Source organism: Rissa tridactyla, chromosome 17, assembly GCF_028500815.1.
Source record: "Rissa tridactyla isolate bRisTri1 chromosome 17, bRisTri1.patW.cur.20221130, whole genome shotgun sequence".
NCBI lineage: Eukaryota > Metazoa > Chordata > Aves > Charadriiformes > Laridae > Rissa > Rissa tridactyla.
Window position 1 is genome coordinate 4,579,531 of NC_071482.1, and position 23,754 is coordinate 4,603,284.

The 23,754-nt window shown below is 43.1% G+C and overlaps 1 protein-coding gene across 1 annotated transcript in view; it reads right to left on the bottom strand.

Annotated features, from left to right (window-relative positions):
* Positions 1 to 15,311: 15,311 nt before the first annotated feature.
* Positions 15,312 to 23,754, bottom strand: part of LOC128918522 (zonadhesin-like) — a 108,359-nt gene continuing 99,916 nt past the window's right edge. Inside the window, exons 72-82 of the mRNA XM_054222812.1 lie at positions 23,238 to 23,400; positions 22,767 to 22,849; positions 21,822 to 21,982; positions 21,454 to 21,595; positions 20,895 to 21,082; positions 20,722 to 20,800; positions 20,093 to 20,230; positions 16,967 to 17,053; positions 16,138 to 16,238; positions 15,732 to 15,806; positions 15,312 to 15,411 (exon numbers count right to left, since the gene is read on the bottom strand). Coding sequence (XP_054078787.1) covers positions 15,765 to 15,806; positions 16,138 to 16,238; positions 16,967 to 17,053; positions 20,093 to 20,230; positions 20,722 to 20,800; positions 20,895 to 21,082; positions 21,454 to 21,595; positions 21,822 to 21,982; positions 22,767 to 22,849; positions 23,238 to 23,400 — 1,184 coding nt within the window. The 3' untranslated portion in view covers positions 15,312 to 15,411; positions 15,732 to 15,764. The remainder of the gene's footprint in view (positions 15,412 to 15,731; positions 15,807 to 16,137; positions 16,239 to 16,966; positions 17,054 to 20,092; positions 20,231 to 20,721; positions 20,801 to 20,894; positions 21,083 to 21,453; positions 21,596 to 21,821; positions 21,983 to 22,766; positions 22,850 to 23,237; positions 23,401 to 23,754) is intronic.

The window sequence follows — 23,754 nt, forward strand, 5'->3', positions numbered from 1 at the left end:
CAGTTCTCCATCTGGTTTTGTTATAAAGGCTAAGAGAAACTGAGTGGAACAGGAAAGGACCTAACATCTGCCAGGTCAAAGCAGAAAGAAGGGCACACCTGCTTTTTTTGGCCCCCATTAACAGACTAAGATACTTCAAATACCTGTTCAGTTTTCACAAACGCATCCTGAAAACCAAGGCACAACCAGTTGATTTGAACACTTTGAGATACCAAATTCAATACTCGCTTTCCAAAGGCCACAATCTCTATGGCAAAACAGACCTTGGTATGCACTAGACAGATAAAGTTCTATTTGAAACCAGGTCTTTAATATGGTCATTTTAGTAAGAACCAGTAGGTACCACATCTTGTTTAGACAAAGGCTTTGCTTTGCAAATGACAAATAACGTATATTGATATTTCACATTTAAATACAAGTCTAGATGAGCTTTAGAGAAGAAACAGGGGCAGAAAGAGAACTCCTATTGCAGTAAACAGCAAGAGGGATTACCAATGAGAAAGAAACAAAGGGAAGAACTGAGGGAGGGAAAAAAGAAGAGTGTTTTCCAGCCTACAGCCTGCCTGTTCCCAAAAGTCCACACCCTTATGTGCTAGAAGTTACTCTGCATTTTGTGAGCCTCCCTCCTCAAAACTCCTCTCCTTAATACCTGGCTGGGTATTACACTGAGTATCAATTATACTGCATATCAGTGTTTTTCACATATAGACATGAAGAAGAGAAATTACAAAGGAAGAAGGAAGAGCGACAAAAAATAAGCATGTAAACAATGGGTGAGTCCAAATTCCAGATATATGTGCTGCTTATCACTTGGTAATGTAACCCTGTAACATGCCAACAACAAGTATGTGAGGTGCCAAGCTGACTCATTTCAACACCTTGTCATTTGTCAGTAGTCAGGACTGATTTATTTTGTCTGCTTAAAAGACAAGAAAAATATGAGGAGAGGCTCTATGGGCCAGCAACATAACCCGCTTTCCACCACCTACAGATTTGCAGTACTTAGCCAAAAGGGCATGTTCAAATATAGACAGAAGGGGAGAGAAAAAGGGAGGGCAAGTTTTTGCACAATGTGGGGGCAGTTACTGCACAGTACCAAGAAAGAATATAGCTACGTTTGTTTTACTTCAAAAAGGAAATACATTTTCTTGAAAACATCCGTGGGAAAGATAACTGGACAGGTTGTCCACTCCTAGAACATACAAGACCCTAAAAGCACTGAAAAATGCAGTTGCTGCAAAATCATCTGCAGAGCGAACAGTCTGTTTTCTCCTGCTGGTTGAAGACCCGATCTACAACGAACTTCTTTTACAAAAAGAAACTTCTCTTGTGCTTGAACTCCTGATAGTTATCAGTTCATAAATGTGTCACTTCGGAAGACCAGGAGAGTACTCTCTCTAAACACTGACAGCTGGCCTGCAGCTGTTTCTGGCCTCCCTTTTTACTTGTAGTACCTCAGCACCTCTGACTACATTCTCAGTCAATGTATCATTTTGCTGCTAATGCCAAACAAAAACACACTCATAAAAATGTATACACGGAATCCCAAAATCTCACAACAAAGCAATAGAAACTGACAAAACCACAGAAGACAAGAGCCACAGAAGAGGAACCTTCCAGGATTTCAAGGTTGAGTGACAGCGTTACAACTGTAACGCTGGAATCTACTCCTGCTTCTTCATTATTTTTCTAGGAACATTCTTCCTTTGCCATATCACAAACCATTCAGTCTTTGTCTGACAAATGCATCCTTCCCAGTATCAGAACTTTGACACATGGGTGTCCTTGGCTTGAAGAAGAGTCAAACAAAGAAATCAGGAGGAAACAAAGTAATGCAATCTGGAAAAAACTCAACAGCAGAGGAAATAAAAAAGAAGTTTCGAGAAGAAATCTTAGAAGATGGATGTGATGCATGAATTTTAGCATCAACATATGCTCCTGAGAGAAGAGCAAAATAATTCTGTCATAGTAATATCTGGAAAACTAGCAAGTGTATGTCTCCATGATCCCTCTGTGCAAAAGTGAGTGGGGAGGAATTGCAGCATTACATTTCCCACACCTATAATAATTTTAGGGGGTGGGGGGAAAACACCTTCAAGATCAGTAACAGCCAGTAGTCTGGAGCAAAAATCTCAAAACCAGCAAATGATTCTGAAATAGTCTGCTCTCGTACCTGCACCCTGCACGGTCACGTTTGCTTTTAACAGGTGTTGACAACAAACGCTCCTTTGCATTTCAAATGTTGCTTTAGTTCAAAGCCCTCTTCAGAGGCTAAGAGTAGTACACAACCTAACAGCTCTATAGTTCGTCTGCCTGTGACTCCACCACACCAACATTTTCTTTGAGAGGACAAGATGTACTTTGCAATCTGTTTTACAGTATCAATGCCTGAGCAGAAAGTCCAAATCAGACGTTTGTAAAGCAGGTGAAAAGACAAGTTAAGAAATCAGAAGAATAACATCGTTTCAACGTCTAAAGACAGAACCACCGCTTCTAAATCTAAGAGACTTTCCAGTATTACAAAAGATCTCAAAAACATTAAGGTGAAATGGACAAACAGGCCATAGGCATGGAAAGAATGAATCCCGCATTCACTCACTGGCATGCATAATGTTTGTTAGAACTAGTTAGTCTGGGAATTACTGCATAGGACACAATAGGTCATTGCATAACAGCACGTGTGGGCAACAGCAGGTAGGACCTCCCGGGTACAGTACAACCACCCTCTGCTGACATCTAAACTAAGGCATGAGGTTACGGTATCTGATGCAAGTGAATGTGGAACTGTCCTCAAACACAGGCCTCATTTAACCCAATAAATTGAGAGAACATTGCTGTACCCATCAACATTAAGAACATTCACATGGAAAAGGGCAAGGATGCTGATACAGTCCAGTTGCAGAACTGAAGCAACTCAAATACACACACAGGCATCCTCCCTCCAATCCCATTATAGGATTTTAAGTGGCAGTATCACAGATCAATTCTTAGATTTGCTGCTGCATCATTTATTTCATTCATTGTGGTTTGTATCCCATTTGTGAGCAGGTTAAAGCTATCCACCGTGTCATCTTCATGTTCTAGTGGCTCTCGAATAAAAAAATGTTACAAAATTCAGTTAAATTACACACTGTAATCCAGAATCTGAAAAAGTGAACTGGCAGGCTCTTTGTATTATAGCTGGGAAGGAAGATAATTTACTTTCCTGGTCATGTCTATGTACTGCTTTTTCATTTAGTCTTGCATGGTCTTTATTACAAGGAGCCTTCAACCTTGCATAGGTATCTTAATACTACATGCGTACCATCATTATTATTATTATTATAATCATTTGAGGGGGAAGGAAACATGTAGGAACCACAGCCATGGACCAAGAGAAATACTCCTGTGCTAAATACTAAAAAAAAAAAATGCAATTCTTACACTCAGTTCTTACTTGTAAATTCCCTTAGTCAGTTCTGCAGCCTCAACAGGAATAAACATTGCTCTCCCTCAGTCAAGTGAGTAGCAATAACTCAAAGATATGCAAAGAAGAGAAGCACATTTTGAACTGTAAGTTAACATACCTTCAAGCAGACTTTCTTTTCTGCCTACAACTATGTTGCAAGCACGTCAAGAGTTAATTTACTAGCTCGTAAACTGAGAAATCTTTCCTTAACACAAAACCATGCTTTCTTGCTCCAGCCTCAGCCAGACTAGACAGGTCAGATGTCCCTACTGATTACGCTGAACTTCACAGCTTTCCTTTACCTCCTTTTCCTTCTTTTAACAACAGCGTCTTCGCAGAGTTTTGTCTAGTTTAAACTAGCTCTCACTATCTCCCCCTCCCACCTTCAAAAAACCTGAACACTTTTCCCCTTTCACCTGCTATGTTGCTAGAAAATTCCTGCATTCTGGTCAAGAGGCAAACAAGATGAGAAGGGAGAGCTGGCTTAAGGCAAAGTGCTACTCTGCAGCAAAGGAGAAAGGGAGAATTTAAGGATGGCAAAACGTGCTGTGCAATCCAGTAAGCAAAAAGCTATGTAGGCAGGCAAACTGTACGAGTTTCTCCATCATGAGGTCTGTCCCTTGGCCATGTTAGCATATTGCTCAAAAATTTATTGATAACAAGACTTCATACTACAGTTAGACAGTGTGATTTTATATTAGACTTCCTAACGCACAGATTTTGAACAACTGAGAGTTATGAGCAATTTATCTTGGGGTTAGTCAAGCTTCAAGATGGTAACAAATAATAATACCTACCTTCTACCATAACTGTGTAAGAGATAAAGTTCTTATGTGTGGCAAGTCTAAATTTTCCCTTATGCTCAAATACAGAACTGATTTTGGAAGAGACACATGTAATACCTAAGTACAGCATGTAGACTTTTCAGTGACGACTATATGTAGGGCACATTCCCTTCCCTGTAAATCATGTTTGTAGACCTCATAGAATCATCTAGGTTGAAAAAGACCTTTAAGATTATCAAGTCCAACTGTTAAACTAGCACTGCCAAAACCACCACTAAACCACCTGCCTAAGTGCTGCATCTACATGTCTTTTAAATACCTCTGGGGATGGTGACTCCACCATTTCCGTGGACAGCCTGTTCCAATGCTTGAAAACCCTTTCAGTGAAGAATTGTTTCCTATTATCCAATCTAAACCTCCCCTGGTGGCACTTGAGGGCATCTCCTCTCATCCTATCACTTGTTACCTGGGAGACAAGACCAACCCCCACCTTGCTACAACCTCCTTTCAGGTAGTTGTAGAGAGTGAGAAAGTCTACCCCTCAGCCTTCTCCAGGCGGAACAACCCCAGTTCCCTCAGCCGCTCCTCATAAGACTTGCACTCCAGACCCACTCACCAGCTTCGAGGTGGGTCCTCACCAGTGCTGAGTACAGAGGGACTGTTGCTGCCCCAGTCCTGCTGGCCAACCTATTTCTGATATAAGCCAGGATGCTGTTGGCCTTCTTGGCCACCCGGGCACACTGCCGGCTCATATTCAGCTGGCTGTTGACCAACACCCCCAGGTCCTTTTCCTCAAGTAGGATACTTGTATACCTCAAGTAGGATACTCAACCCCTCTCAAATGATTAACAACTAGGAATTCTCAGTATTACATTTTCAACCACATAGTATGATGCAAGAGCTAAATAACTGTTTGAGAGAGCTTGGGATGTTAAGATTTCAGTGAAGACCGGAAGGATACAGTGAAGACTTGTATTCCTGTGAGCTGGAGAGCGTCTTCACTGTCATTAACTTATAGGCAGGGTTCACGTTTTGAAACAAAAACTGTAGCCAAATTATACAGTGAAAATTGTTCTCATTACCTTTTCCAGCAGCACCGCCTCTACTGCAAGGAACCTCTTCAGCAGACACCATGACACTGCTGGCCCACCTTTATCTCCACTAGAAAAGGAAGGAAAACACAGAAATTAATCTTCTCCTGCAAACATTTGCAGGCAACTGCTGTTCTCACTACAGTGTCAACACTTACTGAAAACAGAAACGATCACAACAATGCTAGAAAAACACACCCAACTCACAGTCCATTTATTCTTGTAATTCAGAAGATCACTGCTGGTGCACCCCCATACAAAGAACTCTAGGGTGGCTACTCGTAAGAGTAACAAATTCTCAACAGCCTTACTGCAAGTCTGTGACGCAGCAAAGTAATTTAACATAAACACATACATAAGCTATAAGGAGAGAGACAATATTGAGCTTACAGAGTATGATTATGGTGCCAACTCTTTGGCCCTGACACAGTCTCAGAGATTTCTTTAGCATTACACAATCTAGGGCATCCTGATTTACAGACCCCAATGATTTGTTCCAGCCCCATCCTCTGACAAAAACTCTAGACTTTGTTAAGCTGGCTGCATTAATTTCTTCTGATACTAGAGATTTTCACAGAGGAAAACCACCGCCTCCTAAGTAATGCCTGATTACACCCGCTTTAACCAGGTTAGTTCGTGAACTTTTTCCAAAACATTATTTTGCAATGACTGAAAAACTAGTCCAGACCCACCAGTGTGAAAGAACCCCTGGGAGCAGATATTTTCTGGCAGCACTGCACACCCTATAATCACTCAAACCATCTAATTCCAAGTAACAGCACCAGAAAGCACGAACTAGTTTACATTCATAATGACACGCAATTTCATGCTCAGACCATAACTGAGTTTCTTTCAACTCCACATTGTGAAGTGAGGTTTATTTTTTAAGCTGAAAGAAGAGTTTGAATTTCAAGGCACAAAACTTGAGGCCGTAAATGAAAACCAAATAAACACAGAAATGCTAGATGCAAAGGGATTCATCCGCAGCGCGCATCTACCTAGCAGATTTTCCAGACTAATCGTAACCACCGCAGCAACAGGAGTTACCATTTGTTACCTGCGAGATGCTATCTTCAAAGCTCATTTGGCATCATTTAAATGCTCACATTACTAAGCATGTTATTTAGGAAACAAAGCTCAAATGGCATCAACTTTAGCTGGTTTGCTGCTGCTAAACCCCTGTAGTGTTTTGCTAGGATTTTCAAGCAGAAAGAATGCCCAGTAGCCCAGTCAGAGCAACACAGTAGGCTGGATTTAAGGATGAACATGAATTTTCTAGTAGACCACATAGCAAAGCAACAAAACCCCCAAACAAGTCTAGAACTATGTCTTTTATTTAACAACCTACTCGGAAACACCACTGTTTTTCAATAAATGCCACTTTAATCTGAAAACGAATTGCAACAGGCAATGATTCTTTCTGAAAAGACTGGAAGACTAATTCTGTCTGTCCTGTGTTTCATAAATATTTCAAGCAAAAATCCAAAACAAATGAGAAAAAGCATTGCTCTTTTCCTTGAAAAACAGACTGATAACAAGACCTGCAGCAAGATTTCTGTGAAAGCGAGCTTAAAATCGTAACTATTAAAAGTTTAAGAACAGCAAGGTACCTCACCTCCAGGAGCTGAGCCTGAGGGTGTCTGCGCCTCAGCGAGCCATGGCGGAGCCTGGCAAAGCCACAGCTTTTCCAAGAAAAATATCCCGACCCCAGGTGGCTCGTGGCTGCCCATGGCTGGCATTAGTCACGGGTAAAGACAACTTGCCCGCCATTTTTCCCTGAATTCATGTGTAGGCAGAAAAATATGGGCCCCAAGCTGGGAGGAACTGCAGGCCTCCCCGGTCTCCCACTGAGGTGAAGCGCAGCCTCCCCTCACCACAGGAGGCTCTGCCACCCGTCCCCCCCCCAAGCCCCCCAGTTTCTGCCTCAGGACTTACCACAACCACGACCCAAAAAGCACAATTTCAGCAGCGCGGACAAATATTCCTTGCCTGCTCAGAGTTACAGCACGAGTGAGTCTGTCCAGGGGCACGGCAGGTGCCTGGACAACAGCCCCACACAGCTGTGCCCAATGCCCGCAAACGAGGGGGAGCGGGGCTGCTCCTGAGGGTGGGCTGCCCTGCGCCCCCCATGGCCACCCCGGCCGGCACCTTTCTCTGTAACGTCTTTTGCTAAATAAATATGCTTTGGAACGGATACATTTCCATATTTGTACTCCTAAATTTCCCAGGTTAACTGAAGAAAGATTTTTATATCCAGTGTAAACAAAGAACTTCCTAGAAGAAGGGAACGGGACGCCGAAGCCCGTTCCCAATCAGCGGGAGGAGGCAGCAAGGTGTGGCACATGCTGCAGAGATGAGCAATAAACAAATGCAGCCCCTAATTCTGCGGGGGATGTGTCGAACTCCATGCGCTGCAAGCACAAAACCAGAGTACGCGCACCTGCACGGCTTACAGCCATTACGTAGAAGCTTTTCTCTGTTCCCAAGAGCTTCTAAGACAAACGTGATAAATATTCTTCAGGACAAGAAACACGTAGTTAGGTGTAAAATAGGCAGAAAAGATAAAAACCAGTAAAAACAGTAACAGATTTCTCTACTGAATTAAGTGGGTTTGACAACCATAAAATCACTCCCCTGCTAGTTTAAAAACCCATATGCTGTCATGGTACCTGAGGTCTGCTCAACTTAACCGATCCTTTTTTAAACATGAATAGTAATTTTTATAACAACTACAATACAAATAGCATGGCCTTGAAGCTTTGCACACAACTCAAATATTGCTAAGTCTCTGTTCCTCCAAATTTCCCTCCAAGAGTCTGTGACTGGCCCTTTTGGACACTGTAGTGGAACCCCACTGTTAGATTAATAACCATTTGGCCCAATCTCATTGTAATTTCAATGGGAAAAGCAAAAGGTAATCTACGAGTCACCTACTGTCAGCAGGCAAGAAATATCCTAACCTGAAAGTATCCTGATCATAAAAATATTGGAAATGATTGCATTGCATTATTTATTTTTCCAGCCTATGAATTCTTCAGGTCATTCAGCGCTTCTGTTCTGTCCCAGTGTTCGAGCCCTACATAGTCTCCATACTTCTTCAGCCACCACTCTCGTAAAACTGGAAAAGAGACGACTTTTGGGGCTATGCAACTGAGAAACTACAAGAAAAACCACATTGTTTTGTATAAGCCCAGCCTCTTAAGCAGAAATTCCTCTGCCATCACACTTTGCCAGGTCTGAAGCCCTGAAAGACTGCTTCACCATCCCACAGCGGGCTTTCCAATGGAGCAGCTGATACCCACACACTTTGCTTCCTACAGTGCTGCAACAACCTCTGCTGCTGGCCTTTAGACCAGTGCATCAGTTTGCTTTACATACTCAGGAAGTATTCCTATTTTCTTTCACAGGTAGCACTAAAGCTTTAATGGCCACATCACTCTAGGACCTCTGCTTGGCCTCGCATGAAGCATTACTGTACTCTATTTTGTGAATTCAAGAAGGTACCTGAAAACTGTGAAGATCTGCCACGGATAAGCAGTTTGGTGGCAAAAAAATGGCACAGCAGAGTTTCGAAAATCTTGCTTGAGTACAATACCTACTTGTCTGTCTTGAAAAAAAGGATTTACAGGATCAGGCTGCTACACAAGTGACTGAATAGGAAGAAAACACACCATTATCCATCTTTGTGAAAACATCTGAACACCTACAATAGTCCCTTGCTGAAAGGAAAATAACTTTCCAAACGATAATTAATTTTCTAGATAAGAAACTTCTCTCTTTTCCTCAAGAATCTCTTACTTAGCTCCTCTTTTCCCTAGATACATTGGCCTTCTGTTAAGTCTGCATTATGTGAGGCAGGCTGGTCTCAATGACACACTGGTCAACAGCATACTCAAAGACTCCCCTGTAACTGTCCCTTCTGGCCTCTCTGTGATGGGGACAGAATGGGGACACAGCTCAAAGCCATGCCTTTGAAAAGACTCCCACTAACAGGTGTCCCTCAGCTGTAAGAGCTGGTGTTTTAACTATGTACAAAACCAAATTATTTTTTGTGGAAAAAAAAAAAAAAAAAGGAAAACGCTGGCACCAGCCTGAACCGGAGTACGGAGAATGCGCTGGTACCAGCAGGAAAGGAGGAGAGACCTCAGGCGCAGACAGATTGCACTCTCTCTTCTCTGCTGGTACCAGCACATCCTCTCACCTCCATGTACCACTGCTGCCCCAGGCCCCGACATCTCTCTGGTCCCTCCCTGTCATGCTGGCTGAGTCAGCAGAGGTGAAGTTCCAGCAGCATGGAAGAATCCTTCACGGCTGCAGCTGGCACACGTGAAGACTCTGTGCACTAAGCAGGGAAGTAAATGAAGCAAAATGGCTCAGGTAAGTCTGTGACACTTAACTATCTGCCTCCTGTATTACAATCAGAGGCTTAGGGAGAGAATATGGAACATCAGTTTTATCACACGGAACTAATGCTAATGATTCACAAATATTAAACACCAGAAAGCCATCACTTAGAAGCTAAGATAACTGCGATAAGAAGCTGAAAAGCAGAACAGAATTAGGAAAATATAGGACAAAGGAGAGAGACACAAACACATGGTAAGTAACATGAACTACGGGGAGATGGAAGAAAATTAAAGAAAGTAAGTAGAGAACTGAGTTATCCTTCTGTAACTTCTCTGAATGGTTCACTGCTGATGAAAATCCCACAAGCAGTATCATTTATCATGTGAGTAAATGTACTTCTGGTAGAATTCCTGGCATGTCTCACCTGATCTCTAGGTCTGTTTCCCAGGCATTAAGTCAAAATCTCAATGGCAGTCCGAGTGGTCTGCAAATCAAAGAGTGTCCATTTAAACTGGAACAGTCCTGATCTGTGAATCCTAAACAGAGTGTAGAAACGCACAGAGCAGAGACATGGTAGCAATAAAGACCAGGAGAAAGATGGACAGAGAGAGGAATGCAAAGGTGTGCTGAATGGATGCGCTATGTGAAACAGCCCAGCTGTGTATCACAAGTTCTGCACAAAAAAAACCCAGAGTACATTGAGTAACAGAGTAGATAAGATCCACAAGACAAAGAGTAGGGAATTTCCCCAAAGCAGAAAGCCCAATAGCCTGAAGAAGCTACCTTTATCTCTCCTGGGGGCAAAAGTGCTGCCAGAGAGTCGGGGAAGGGGGAGAGTTAAAGTTCAGATACCACTCACAGCAACGCTTTGCATCTGATTTTGAGCTTGGTTCTGCTACCTGCCTGCAGGGAGGGCTGGGAGGAAGAAGCAGCCATGCAGAAGCATTACGGTTATGTGACAGAAAGAGGAAGAAAAATACACATACAGCTATTTTTGATTTTAAAGATGCCTCCAGCACCAGTTCCCTGTAGCCTTCTCCTTTCTCAAAGAAAAAAGAAAAGGCTGGTTCATGAGAGGAGAATTTCAGATTGTAAGTAGCGTCTTACCAAGACAAGAAAGACAAGGACAAGACTATGCAGACATGAACACAGGCAAGAGCCAAAGCAATGGCAAACTAGGCCAAGAAGTACACAGCAACAAATCACAAAGATCACAAGTCTGCATGTGAGGTCAGAAGCACAATGCTGTTGCATTGCTATTTCATTTCAGGTGTCTGGGTCAGTCACTCTGGGAAATGCGTAGGGCTTTCTCTGTCTTAACTCTCTCCACTCCTTTGCCAGCCTGGGAGCAGCAGAGCCCTGGCTAGAACGAGTTTCTTCATTGTGGCTGAAATGAATTTTCCTTTAAATTCCCAGAGCGTTCAAGTCAGCTCTGCTAGATTAGGCTTGAATTACTCTACATTTCTGTCTGGAATAGCCAGGTATGAGCACTTTAGAGGAAAGTTCATTACATCCTGAACAGACGGAATGTTCCCAAGACAAATCTCCTCCCAGTTCCCAGTTAACTGAGCTTGCTTTACAAGCATTTACACACACCAGGGCAGGTCAACTGGGGTGCACGAGAACTGCCCCCCGCTGCCCCTCAGCACCACCCAACGAAGTATGAACAGTAACTCGAAGGGGAAGTAGCCGCTTGGCTGCACAGCCTCCTGTTCAGATTGCAGCTGGATCCAGCTTGCTTCTTGACGAGATTGAACTCTTCCACAAGGTGAGTTTCTCCTTGAGTCCAGGATCTACACAACCTGGTCTCAAATTTCCTCCCAGTCCAGAAGGTGAATGTGGTGGGAAGAAAAAAACCCACAAAATAATAAAACCTGAGGGAAGTAATTCTGCTGCACAAATACTTCCTTTCTGAGCTTAGCTATGAGTTTTGGAACTGCAGTTTGCTAAGAGAGGGTGGAGAAGCCAAGGTAAGCAAAGGATTTATAACACTACGAAGTCTTCCTCGTTCTTAGTTACTGCTGACCTACAAAGTCCAGGTAAACGCACTACAGCAAAACTCCTTAGGGTGGTAAATCATTGATGGGGGACATTCGCTGATGGACTTACTACGGATGCAAGAACGTTCATATCTTAAAATTTAAAATTATTTCTCCAGGAGAGAGTTCAAGGACTGTTTAGCTAGTATACAACACTTCTTTCGATAGAAAAGAAAAAATTAACTCTTGCTTCTCTGACAAGACCAAAAAAAACCCCACACGTCCTGACGTCATCTATAGCAAAATATATTGAAATTTCATCTAAGTGGAGTAAATCCAACTTCACAGCAGCACGTAGTAAGAGAGGACCACGTCTTTTTATAGTTCCAATTTCTAACTTCTGCAGTAGTGTTATAATGTAAAACCAAACCACGAATATCCACTTTTTTCTCTGATCTCTCCCCTGGTATCATTTGTGAGCATATTCATTATCTGGCCCTTTTCCAAAAAGCTGTTAGCCCAGGATCTACATGTAGGACTGTGGTAATTCTCCCTTCCTGCCTTCTAACATTGCAGTATAGCTCAGTTTGTGGATCCTAAAGAGCTTGGTGCTTCAGGCAAGCTGCTTTTGAAAACACTGTTTCTTATGGCTGCCAAAGAGCAACTGGCCTCAACATCCAGTGTTACAAGAGGCCCTCAACCTACACACCATGTTGACTTCCTTGTTGACCACAACCCAGTTATCAGCTAGTACCTCCCCTGGCACTGTTTACAAAGGCCAACCTTTCAGACCTACGCACAACGGCTCTCCAGTAGAGTTTAATAAGAGCTGGGCACCTGGAAACCACCAGCTTTTTTAATGCCACATTCTTCACTTTATCTATGTTTGGCTTAGCAAATACACTCCAAGAAATAGGCTTATTAGCAATTTTTCTCCCAATAAGAATACCACAGGTGTACACTTTGCATGGTTTTGGAACTACAAAATATATGGAATTCTTTGCTTTATTGCTCAAAGGTGTAGGAGCGATGGACTGCAGCAGACTTCTCACAGAGAACTGCGTATTTTCTGCTATTTTGGGCTTTGATTTGGCAGAACTTACACCGGCTGACAGATGGGTGAGGGGGAGATTGCCACGTCCCAACAAATTTTACATCCCCACAAATCCAAAGCAGACACTACTTCTGTACTTCCCTAGTATCAGCACAATCTCATTTTGCAGCTCCATTGCTTCATGCCTTTTGCAGCTGCAGTCAACAACGCAGCAAGTCACTAACATGATCTATGGTGACTGTTCCTGTACCATCAAAGTATTATGTGTCTTAGTACTTCTGCAAATCTCACAGAGAAGAGATGCTACCTGCTGGATTCCAAGTATGCATTAAAATATGTCAGAACAAATGACACACACAGAACAGGTGTTATACTGAATGCATTTGAAGCAGAGGAATACAGTGTCTCCATAACCACAGATTTCCTCCTTTAATTTAACAGAAATTAGTTGCTGCTTTTACTTCCAAAGCCCGGAGTTGGAATTTGAATTGCTGGGTGACTGAGATCTCCTGAGCATCGGTTCCTTGTAGAAAATATGAATACTACTTTCTCACGACATGAACAGCTAAATACATCCAAGACTATCATGCAGTTCTCACATAAACAGACACAGGTGGATTTCACTGTACACTGTCCCTACATCACTAGCATATAGGGTATATCTTACTGGAAAGTCCCAACAGCCCTCTGTCTTATTTGCGGGCCACTGTTAGAAAACACATTTTGGAGATCTTTTTGTTTAATTCAAAATATTTTCAGCAACAAAAGAGTTGCATAAAACCAAGTGTTCCAACTTCAAAATTGTTCGTGAGTTCTCTGAGATCAATATACCACTGGGTGTTGTATAGAGAAAAGTCATGTTCTCACTGATTATGTTTTACAGCCTTTTTTGTTGTTTAAGAGGAACCTTGAAGAAGAAAGGTTCATCTGTATCTTTTACAAGATTATCTAAAACTTTATATGCAGTTTTAATATGTTTCTCATTGTGCTGCATATGTACAAGTACTTAGCACACAAAACCAGCAGGACTGCTGATTCAATAGGTATGTGAAAGATGGGACAGAGTCCATCCCACGGAGATATGACCCGCCTAAGGAGTTATGAAGTTATTTACAGAAGTTGGCCAGGTAAAAGTTGAGATGAAAGTACTAAGGACGTGTTAGTTGAATACTTCAGCAATTCCAAAAATAAAACTACTGGGTTAAAGATTTCAATGACTTGGATGATGGGACAGAGTGTATCCTCAGCAAGTTCGCTGATGATATCAAACTGGGAGGGGTGGCTGACACTCCAGAGGGCTGTGCTGCCATCCAGCGTGACCTGGACAGGCTGGAGAGCCGGGCAGAGAAGAACCTAATGAGGTTCAACAAAAGCAAGTGCAAGGTCCTCCACCTGGGGAGGAAGAATGCTAAGCACCAGTATAGGTTAGGGGTGGACCTGATGGGAAGTAGTTCTGAGGAGAAGGATCTGGGGTTCCTAGTAGACAGTAAATTATCCATGAGCCAACAATGTGCCCTTGTTGCCAAAAAGGCCAATGGAATCCTGGGCTGCATAGGGAAGAGTGTGGCCAGTAGGTCGAAGGAGGTCATTCTCCCCCTCTACTCTGCACTGGTGAGGCCACAACTGGAATACTGCATCCAGTTTTGGGCTCCCCAGTTCAAGAGGGACAGGGAACTACTGGAGCGAGTCCAGCGTAGGGCAACTAGGATGATTGAGGGACTGGAGCATCTCCCTTATGAGGAACAGCTGAGAGAGCTGGGACTCTTTAGCCTGGAGAAGAGAAGGCTGAGGGGAGACCTTATTATGGCATACAAGTATCTAAAGGGTGGGCTGAAGGAGGATGGTGCCAGACTTTTTTCATTGGTTCCCCGTGACAGGACGAGGGGCAACAGGCACAAGGTAGAACACAGGAAGTTCTGTTCAAATACACGGAAAAACTTCTTTACAGTGAGGGTGACAGAGCACTGGAAGAGGCTGCCCAGGGAGGTTGTGGAGTCCCCTTCTCTGGAGATTTTCAAGACCCGCCTGGATGCAGTCCTGAGGGACGTGCTCTAGGCAATCCTGCTTTAGCAGAGGAGTTGGACTAGATGATCTCTAGAGGTCCCTTCCAACTCTGAAGATTCTATGATTCTGTGAAAGATGAACCAACCTGGGGCTGCAGCTTGTCCTGACAATTTCTGTGATTCACCATACAAGCTCAGTGTCTGCAAGGATCAAGGCTTCATTTAGCAAAGTTATTTAACACATACCTGGCTTCAGACTGATTCACTCATGAACTAGCTCAGTGACACTATTATTTTCTCATAGAAATGAGGTATTTACTATTTCAGGCTTCTGGGAAAAAAAACCAACAAATCGTGTGTTTCATCAAGGAATAAACCAACAAGCATAACGATTGCCTCCAAAACTTAGTACCCAAGCAACTCTCATTTGCCATGATTAGTTTCCCAGTTTCTTTGGAAGGAGAAGCCACAGTTTTATTCTTGGTGCCCTGTGGTGAATGACTCTTTTTACCTGCGATAGAAACACAACACACTCATGGATAGGTGTTGGGGGCCTAAAGAAAGTTTAAGTATTCGTTTCATTCAGGTCAGGGGCTCACCTTCTGTGGATAGAACTTCCAAAGGCAAGATTGCTTGTTTGCTGTATTTTCTGGATTTCACTCTGGTAGGTGACACTTTCAGATCTTCCCTCTTCCCCAATTTAGCTGCAGAGAGAAGAGAAAAAGGAGCTGATAAGAGAAGAGCAAATGTAATTCTTGTAGTTCCATGGTATGCACCGTGTCATCTATGAATCCAGTACTTCATGCAAAATGCAAAGATATTAACAAGCATTTTCTTCTTACAAGAAATAAGTTAGTTTTAGTTTTTTAGTTATGGAAAGAAAGACTTCCCATTTTGACTATAAATTAAAAACCTCCTCCTTTACTTCAGGCTTTTATTCCTACCCTAGGAGCACAACTGATGGTATTCTCTCCTCTCACGTTTGAGAACAAGGTTACAGAAACATCTACTTCAGGTTACTTACCCAGGAACTTTGGAGTGACAATGCTGTGATCTTTCAGCAGTGGTGTAAAAACAGCTTCTTGGGAACCTTCATGTCCTGTGAGGAATAAAAGCACAGTGTTAAAACCAGAAATTTGCGAAAGGACGTTTGCTGCAGGTAGAACTGGGACTATCAGGAAATCTCTGTCACACACAATCCTGACTTCCACTACACCGTTTTCAAAAGCAGCCTTAATTTCAACATCATTAGGTCCTATTGTCTCTGAGTGAAGCTAAGGATGCACAGAGGCTCAAGCTGAGAATACAGAATGAAAATCCTCTAACTTTCAGCCTTCACCTGTGTGGGGGTATTTCTTCAGCTACAAAGGAAAATAAAAGCATCTCTAATACAGAGATTTACAAACTCACATACGTGTGACTTTGAGTACCACATAAAACTCTCTCTCACTCAGGAGCTGCGATGCGTAGTGATCCTGGTTCTGGAGCAAATTCTTCACCTGGCCATTCTCATCTGCCAATTCAATTTCACCTGCAACACACAGAAGTCTAGGTCAGGGTTCAAGGGCAGGAAGCTATTAAGAACTATGGCAATTAAACTCAAGACATGTCTCAGCTATACAAAGGTAATCCACATCTGATAAAAAGCCCAAAGTCTGGGTGCATTTTAGTTGAGTACTATGATTCAGGACCATCTCAATTATCTGCCTCTCATCCTAGCGGCCAGTCAGCCAAGTTACACCGCTGCATATGTTTTTTGTCAAGGCAAAAACTAGGTCATAGAACTCAGCAAAAACCTCTTTTGCTGTGGAATAAGCTCGCTTGTAATACACTGCACTTGGTATGATCTAGGAGAATTCAATGGATGGCCATTATGTTTATATTCATCAGCGGCAACTTGATAGGCTTAGTTAACATGACTGTATTCGAAGACTGTAGTCAATATCCTCCTTGGATATTTTCTTCAGATGGACATTTTCATTGGATCTTGTCTTCTACCAGCATTTAAAAGCATTGTACCTATCTGTGTATGTATAAGAGGCAAGGATCAACCAGATAATGAGCACAGCCAAGGGCAGCGTCAGTAACTGCAACCAACACCGTCAGGAACGTTAATCTGGCTTTGCTAACAAACTGGGAAGCTTGACGACAGTTTCACACTGGGAGACAGAATCAGCAGAAACCACACAGCTCATTTCAGAACTCGGAGCCACACAAACATAAACCAAACAGGTTCCTCTTCAGGGAACTCAACCATACCTTCCTTCTCACAGCCACAGCAGCGTTTGATGCTCTCCAAGAGAAGCTGAACTTTACACTGAATGTTGAAAAGGGCCTTTTCATTTTCTGTGAAAAGAGGCATAAGTCAAAGCAACCGAAGAAAAAACAAGAGTCCTATGACCCTTCTCCAAATTCGAAATTAAGTGACCCTGCACTTGACCACTCCTATCAGCAGTCTCAGGGAACGTGAGGGGACTTCACAGCTACTCCAGATAGCACTGGACTTCCAGAAGATTCCACAGACCACTAGAAAAAGAGCTATCAACAGTAAATACTTCAAAAGTAGAACAAAAACAACGGTTGCACCACTCCTCCTCCTATTTGTTCTTTCCAAGGCACTATTAACAGAGCATGAAAAGAAATGCTGTGTGAAACTCTGGTCTTTTCATTGATATTCTTTGGTTTTGTGGGGAAAAAAAACACCCAAAACATTTTGAAACTCAAAAATGTTTACTTATAACTGAAGTGTACTTGTTAAGAAAACCACAATTGGGGAAAAAAGGAAACTTGGATCAAAATTCCATACACATATCCTTGTTTTGATCTAAAATAAAACCCCATTTTCCTTGCAAAAACCATTACAATGAAAAACGTAACAAATTTTATTTACTATAGCCTTCCACCCAGCCTTTTACAAACATAACCTGGAACCACAAGTCACAGAGATAACTTTATCAGCTGTCTGGGTACCTTGTTTCCCTGTGGATATTACAGGGACAGCAATCACTGAAGATGCTTACCTCCATGTAGTACTGTTATAAACATACCTGCTGATAACCTAAAAAAGAAAGCAATGAGGAAAACAATGACAGTTTTTTCACTACTGTGTTCTAGAACAGGCAATCACAGAAAGTGACCTACAAGTGTTCTGTAGTGTTTGCCTGTAGGTATGGTTTGCTTCCTAAAATCCTCCCATTTTCTAAAAAGTCCCTTCAAAGTGTCACAAAGTACCTAAATTCTTCCAAGGTGAAGTTGCGAAGGAACCAAAACAAACCTTTTGGGCTTGGGAGCAAGCTCAGAAAATGTGGAACCACCGCAATGAGTGGACGAGGGCAAAAGACCTTGCAGTCCCCCTGGATCCACCAGAGACACCAGTTAGTGGAAGCAAAACTGAGAGCTTCCACTTGGCTCCTGGGCACTGATGTCTCACAATGGTTATGCAAAGGCAGAAGTAAACACAGATTTGTGTCTAGGAACCAGGAAGGAGTGGGTTCGCAAGCCTCTTCACACATTAGCAATTCAGTAAATATTGCAATGAGAGGACAATAGGCTTCGCTGTTGGAAACAGTAGGCTGAAGCCTACCTGTGGGGGTTGCCAAGGTACTGTGCTGGCTCACAGTCAAGAAGTTTTATGTTGCTGCACTTCACCTAGACCTAAGGAATATTGCACAGAAAGAGATGGAGCAGGTGTTCTGATTCCGCTCCTGTTCCACAGAAGCAAAGCCCACTTCACATGAGATGCTCTCAAAGCATCATACAGACAGGCCAAAAGAGTAAGAATGGCAGGAAGGATATTTTCAGTTTAAAGATCAGGGTCCCAAAGCACTGGACACCAGCAGCTACAGTGATCCCTGCAGTCATCATTAGAAGGAATAGCTTAAGTGTACTCTGCTCAAAAATCACATCTCTAGAGACCTTCAAGGTGTGCCAGCAGATCTTACTGAGACCAACAGGAGTATACTGAAAACAGGCACAGACAATGTAGAAATGCTGGGCACAGCATGCAAGTATGGATCTAAATTATACTTGAAAAACCCTCACAAATATCTTCCGTATCAGAGATCATAAAGGTTATACAGAATGCATTGATAAGCAGGGTCTCTTACGCCACCCATGGCCTCACGTTTTCTGCTTTACTGACTTAACAATGAAAACTATAAAATTAGTAAACAATGCAAGAACCTCAGCTTCCTTCTCAAGCCTACAAATTCTTGATAATCCAAGGTAAGTGTGAAAGTATTTCAACAAGGTTAAGAAAACAGAATATGGATTATTCATTACATGTTTGACCAAGCACATCTCTAACTAAATACATATCTATTCTGACACTTCAGGTACCGCAGCTCTGTCTGCAGACATACACAGTTTCCCATAATCCACCTTTAGCCATTGCCAAGGATACGCTAAATTCCTCAAGAAAACGAGCTGGTGGCTGTTTTACTTTACAGAAGATGAAATACTTCTGCTTGCGTCTCTTCAATCCTCTCAGCAATGCAGCTCCTCTTTATTTCCAGCAGCAGAGCTTCATCCCTCTTTGTGGCCGAAGAATCCAGCAGCTCAGAAGAGGGCTGAGCTCCCCACACTTGTTTCATGTTTGCGCTCTGTTACAGAAATTCAAAACATAAGCAGAGTGCAAGTTCAGTGGACAGCATCAAGGGACTGCTATGCCCCCACTAAGACAGCCCAGTCTAATGGGCAAAAAACCAGGACAGGAATACTGCCAGCACTGTACACTTACTCAGTGACTCTAGAGTATGTGGCAAGCTGCACATTGACAGTACGTTCAGGCCTTTGCAAAGCTCACTGGATCTGAATTTCAAAATAATGCAAACGATGCATCCCTAATTACAACAACACCGCACCAGTAATAATTTCAAACTCTAAGCATCACAATCTGAAAATTCAGCAACAGCTTGAGGAAAACATTCAGTTCAGAAGGCATCCTGCTTATTTTAACTCTTTGTTTATTTACTGCTATAAGCCAGTACACGTGAAGAGAACCAGCTGCCTTATTCTCTTGCTGGTAAATTAATCCCTGAGATAACGGATCTTGGCTGCATTACGACGTTTTTCCCAGAAACCTTTTGTGAGGAACAAAAAAGCTCTAACAAATGAATTCATAAGAAACAAAAATCCCCTGTTTCTCTAAGTACCTGGTGACAGAAAGGAAGACACAAGTCTACATATGTGAATTAGCCAAGCACTTTGGTCTGCTTACTGACCTTGTGGTGACTTCTTTTCAATGACCTGCAGCTCAACAGCAGGCGTTTGCGTGTGAGTTTTACCACGGCACCAAGGATGAGAGACAACTTCTCCCATTTTGTAATCTTACATCCTACTCACTATAGGAAAACAGAAACTGCAACACAGACGAAGGTTTGTTACCTGGATTAACGCGGTCTGAAGGTTGCTGCAGATTTACCAAAGCTTGTTTGATCTCACACAGAGTCTTGGCAAGGGGGGAAGCTGCTATCAGGCCCTCCACCTCCAACTCAGTCAGATAAGCCAAATGGAGATCTAAACCTGAAGAAAACGAGGGATCACTTTTAAGCCTAAAGGAAGAGGAGGCTCTTCATGGCTGGATGACTGCAACATACATGTATTGAGCAGACAGAATGCCTACCCAGAGGCTGTGAGGATCACAGAACTGATGGTACAGAATTTTTCTGAGCTCCCCATATTAGCATGTAATTAGTATAACGACACCCTTCTCTTCCCTATAGGTGGTCGTTTAATAAATCAGTGTAAAGGGTCTGTGGGGACAAAAGCTTCTTGACTTCCCTCTTACAGAGGAAGCAGAAGTGGCTTTCCTGAACTGGAGAAATTTCAGTTCTCCATCTCAGCAAAAAAAATGTACATAAGTAAGAAATAGCATAAATAAGAAAAAGTAATTATATATTTGCTCTGTTAGCAAACGTACATACCCTCTCTTAACCTAGACTTCACTTAATCAGCCTTCTACTGTGATCTCTGAAAACCACCCATGGCACCCACAACTAAGTCACTGCCCTTACCATGATCTTCGTGTCCAGGGAAGCTGAAAAAAGCATCTGTCCTACTAAAGAGCTCACATTGCTGAGGCAGCTCACGATCCTGTGGGATAAGGCCCAATAGTTAAAGAAATGGTTATGTGGAAAATCTAGCAGAAAGGTGAGCGATGTCACAATAACAGACAACTGCAACTCACCTGCCCTTCCACTACTTCTGATTTACTTTCACTGGCCAGGCTGCCCAGTGAGGGGACAACTGCCACCACATCCTGTCCTTGGACTTTCTGCTCCATCTCTTGTTTCACAGCTATGTTCTTGTATAGAGCATTCCCAAGTAGCATTTCCAAAGCTTTCATTAACTCTGCTGCCTCTTGCCACGGAGCACCTAATGAACCCGACAAGCAATTAAAGCGGACTTCCACAGAACCACATGAAGAACTGTAATTATCTCCAGAGCAAAAGCAAGAGTAAGAACCTTTCTTTGGAAATGCCACAAGATGGCTCCAAGATGCCTCACGCTGTAACATTCCCAAGTAACTCTGTTGCTTACCCATTCCTAAGCTGACAGACCTGTCTTCTCATTGAACTGGCACGAAGACAGGCTGTCAGTTCTTACAGAACCACAACACGGAAAGACACGATCTTGTGGGAACTCTTCTCATGCGTATGAGCCATGCCTTTTTTTTAACTTTTAATTTTTAAGATGCTACCCCTTACACTGTGCTTCTCTCTTGCTCTGCACTCTGATTCTCTCACCTGCTTGGAAGTTGTTGCTACAGCGTTCACCATATTGTTCAACGCCCACTGCTGCCCAGCTGCTGTCTGCAGGTTGATGCCCACCAGTCCTTTGCCTGGCGAAGATTTTCAGGCTTTCAGAGTCCAGTGCTTGCACCACGTCCTGTTTACAGAAATAAGCACTATTATACTTTGCGAGCCTCACAATCCACTCATTCCACATTCTGCCTCTCATATCAAAACACAGATTAGCATAAACTATTTTATGCCAGAATAAGGTACCGAAAGGACTAAGACCTATCCCTCAGTAAATTGCCACTTCAGGGCAACCACTTCTCTTACAAATTTCCCAGTTCCAAGACTTCCCTCAATTGTTTCTTCACACTAACCATTAGACTTTGAATCTGCTGGCTGATGCCGTTGTAAAACACCAACACATCCATCCTGTGCTTTGCCAGCTGAGATGTAAGGTGCAAATTCTGATCTTCCAGCTTATCGTACAGCGTGCGAACACTGAAATCCTCCAGAACTCTCAGTGCAAAACGCTCTCCTGAAACACAACGTAAGTCTCACACTCCACCACTGGCCACAAGTCTATTCTAGTTTATTTCCCAGAAGGGGCAGTGCCTATCAACAGGAGCGCACTGTGTCCGTTTTGTGTGCTGTGAAGGAGGAAAATGGATGAGGCAAGAGATGTAAGAGAGGGGAGGATGTTAGTGAGGGGAGGATGACAGAGCATTACTATCAACTCTTAACTTGTTCAGTAAACCGTCAGGGCGCTACTTTTCTGTAAGCTGTTATCCTCATCACTAGATGGTGCCATCTGCTGGACTCTAGACTTGCTGTACCCTGCAAACATCCTGAAATTCCCAAGCTGAGGTCATCCCCAGAAGGCCCATGAGTCACGTGCCTTCAGAGAATAGAATGACCAACAGAAGAACCCAAGGAAATATTTTTAAATATGTTTATTTTCTTCACTTGTCATTTGAACCCACTGTTGTTTTAAAGGACTTTTCAGGGTTGGCCACTTACCCTCCTAACTCATAAGGAAGAAAACACTAACCCTCCAATGACAGAGGTTACACCCCACAGCTGAAGAAAGCAAATGAACCTAGAATGGAAGCGTGAGTGGTGTGTGTCTGTGTGTCTAACTGTGTGCAAACACGTTGAGTGCAGAGCAGCCAAAATGCCTGTGTGACCTCGTGTGTGTGCACAAATTTCTGGGCAAGTAGGTATCAAAATACCATACTAGAGAGTTAAGAGTAGACAACAGAATGGAGAGCAAGTGGGAAGAAGTCAACGTCAGAACAGCTGGGGTTGGCACAGCACTTCACCTGCATTAGGCACAGCTCCTTTCTCTTCAAAGCCAGCATCTTCTCCAGAACCATGAGGACCAACCATCTGATAGAACTGAAGGCTAGAGGGAACGACAGAAGAGGGTGAAGAGCATCTCACTCTTCTCAGTAAAATCAGATACTGCAGTATCCCTAGCCTAGTTCAAGCAGGATATGTTTCTTGCCTAGATTTAAGTCAAAACACACAGGGGAAGCCTGGGACAGGTAATCCAGCAATAATACTCTGTGCAGATCACAGAGCTGTTATACACTACACTGGAAGAGAGCTGGAATACTACTGGGGAACTCCTGGGTAATACCAAGAAACTCCCTGTGCAGCTAGAAACTCAGTGTACTATAAAGCTGACAAGAAGTCCAGCATCGTAGACTGAGACAGTCACTAAGTGCAACAGGACATGCTTCTGTACTATCAAGGTTTGAGCTCCTCTGCTCCATGCAGAGGCGGTTTACCTGTCTTTAAGGAGGATGTACTCTGGTGGGATGTGTGGCTCGCCCAGGCTCCTCCATCGTGGCTTCCAGCTCTTCAGGGGGCTAATGATAGGCACAGCAGGCTGAAGCACTATAGCCAGGGTTGTCAGCACCACAATTAGGAAGCCCAGAACAAAGAGAACCGCTGGGGAAGCCAAGAGAGATGGCAAGAAGTGAGACACGCAGGAAGCAATGTGCATCAATAGCACAGTCTCCCTTTTACACCTCACTAAACACTCCCTCCTGCACAAAACCAACATTTAGCAACTTTCATATTCATTACACGAGCTCCTGCTTCTCCCTTTGCTGATCTGGTGCATGCAGGCAAGGAGGCAAAATGTTTTCAGCACTGGTAGCTGAAGGTGACAGAACTGAGGATCATGCTTGCAAGCCACACTTTCATTTCTATTGCTTTACTGTCCTCTTGCTGATGGACAAGGGACTGGTATGTGCACAGCACTTACACAGAGGTATGGCTTTGAGGGAAGACCTTAAATGC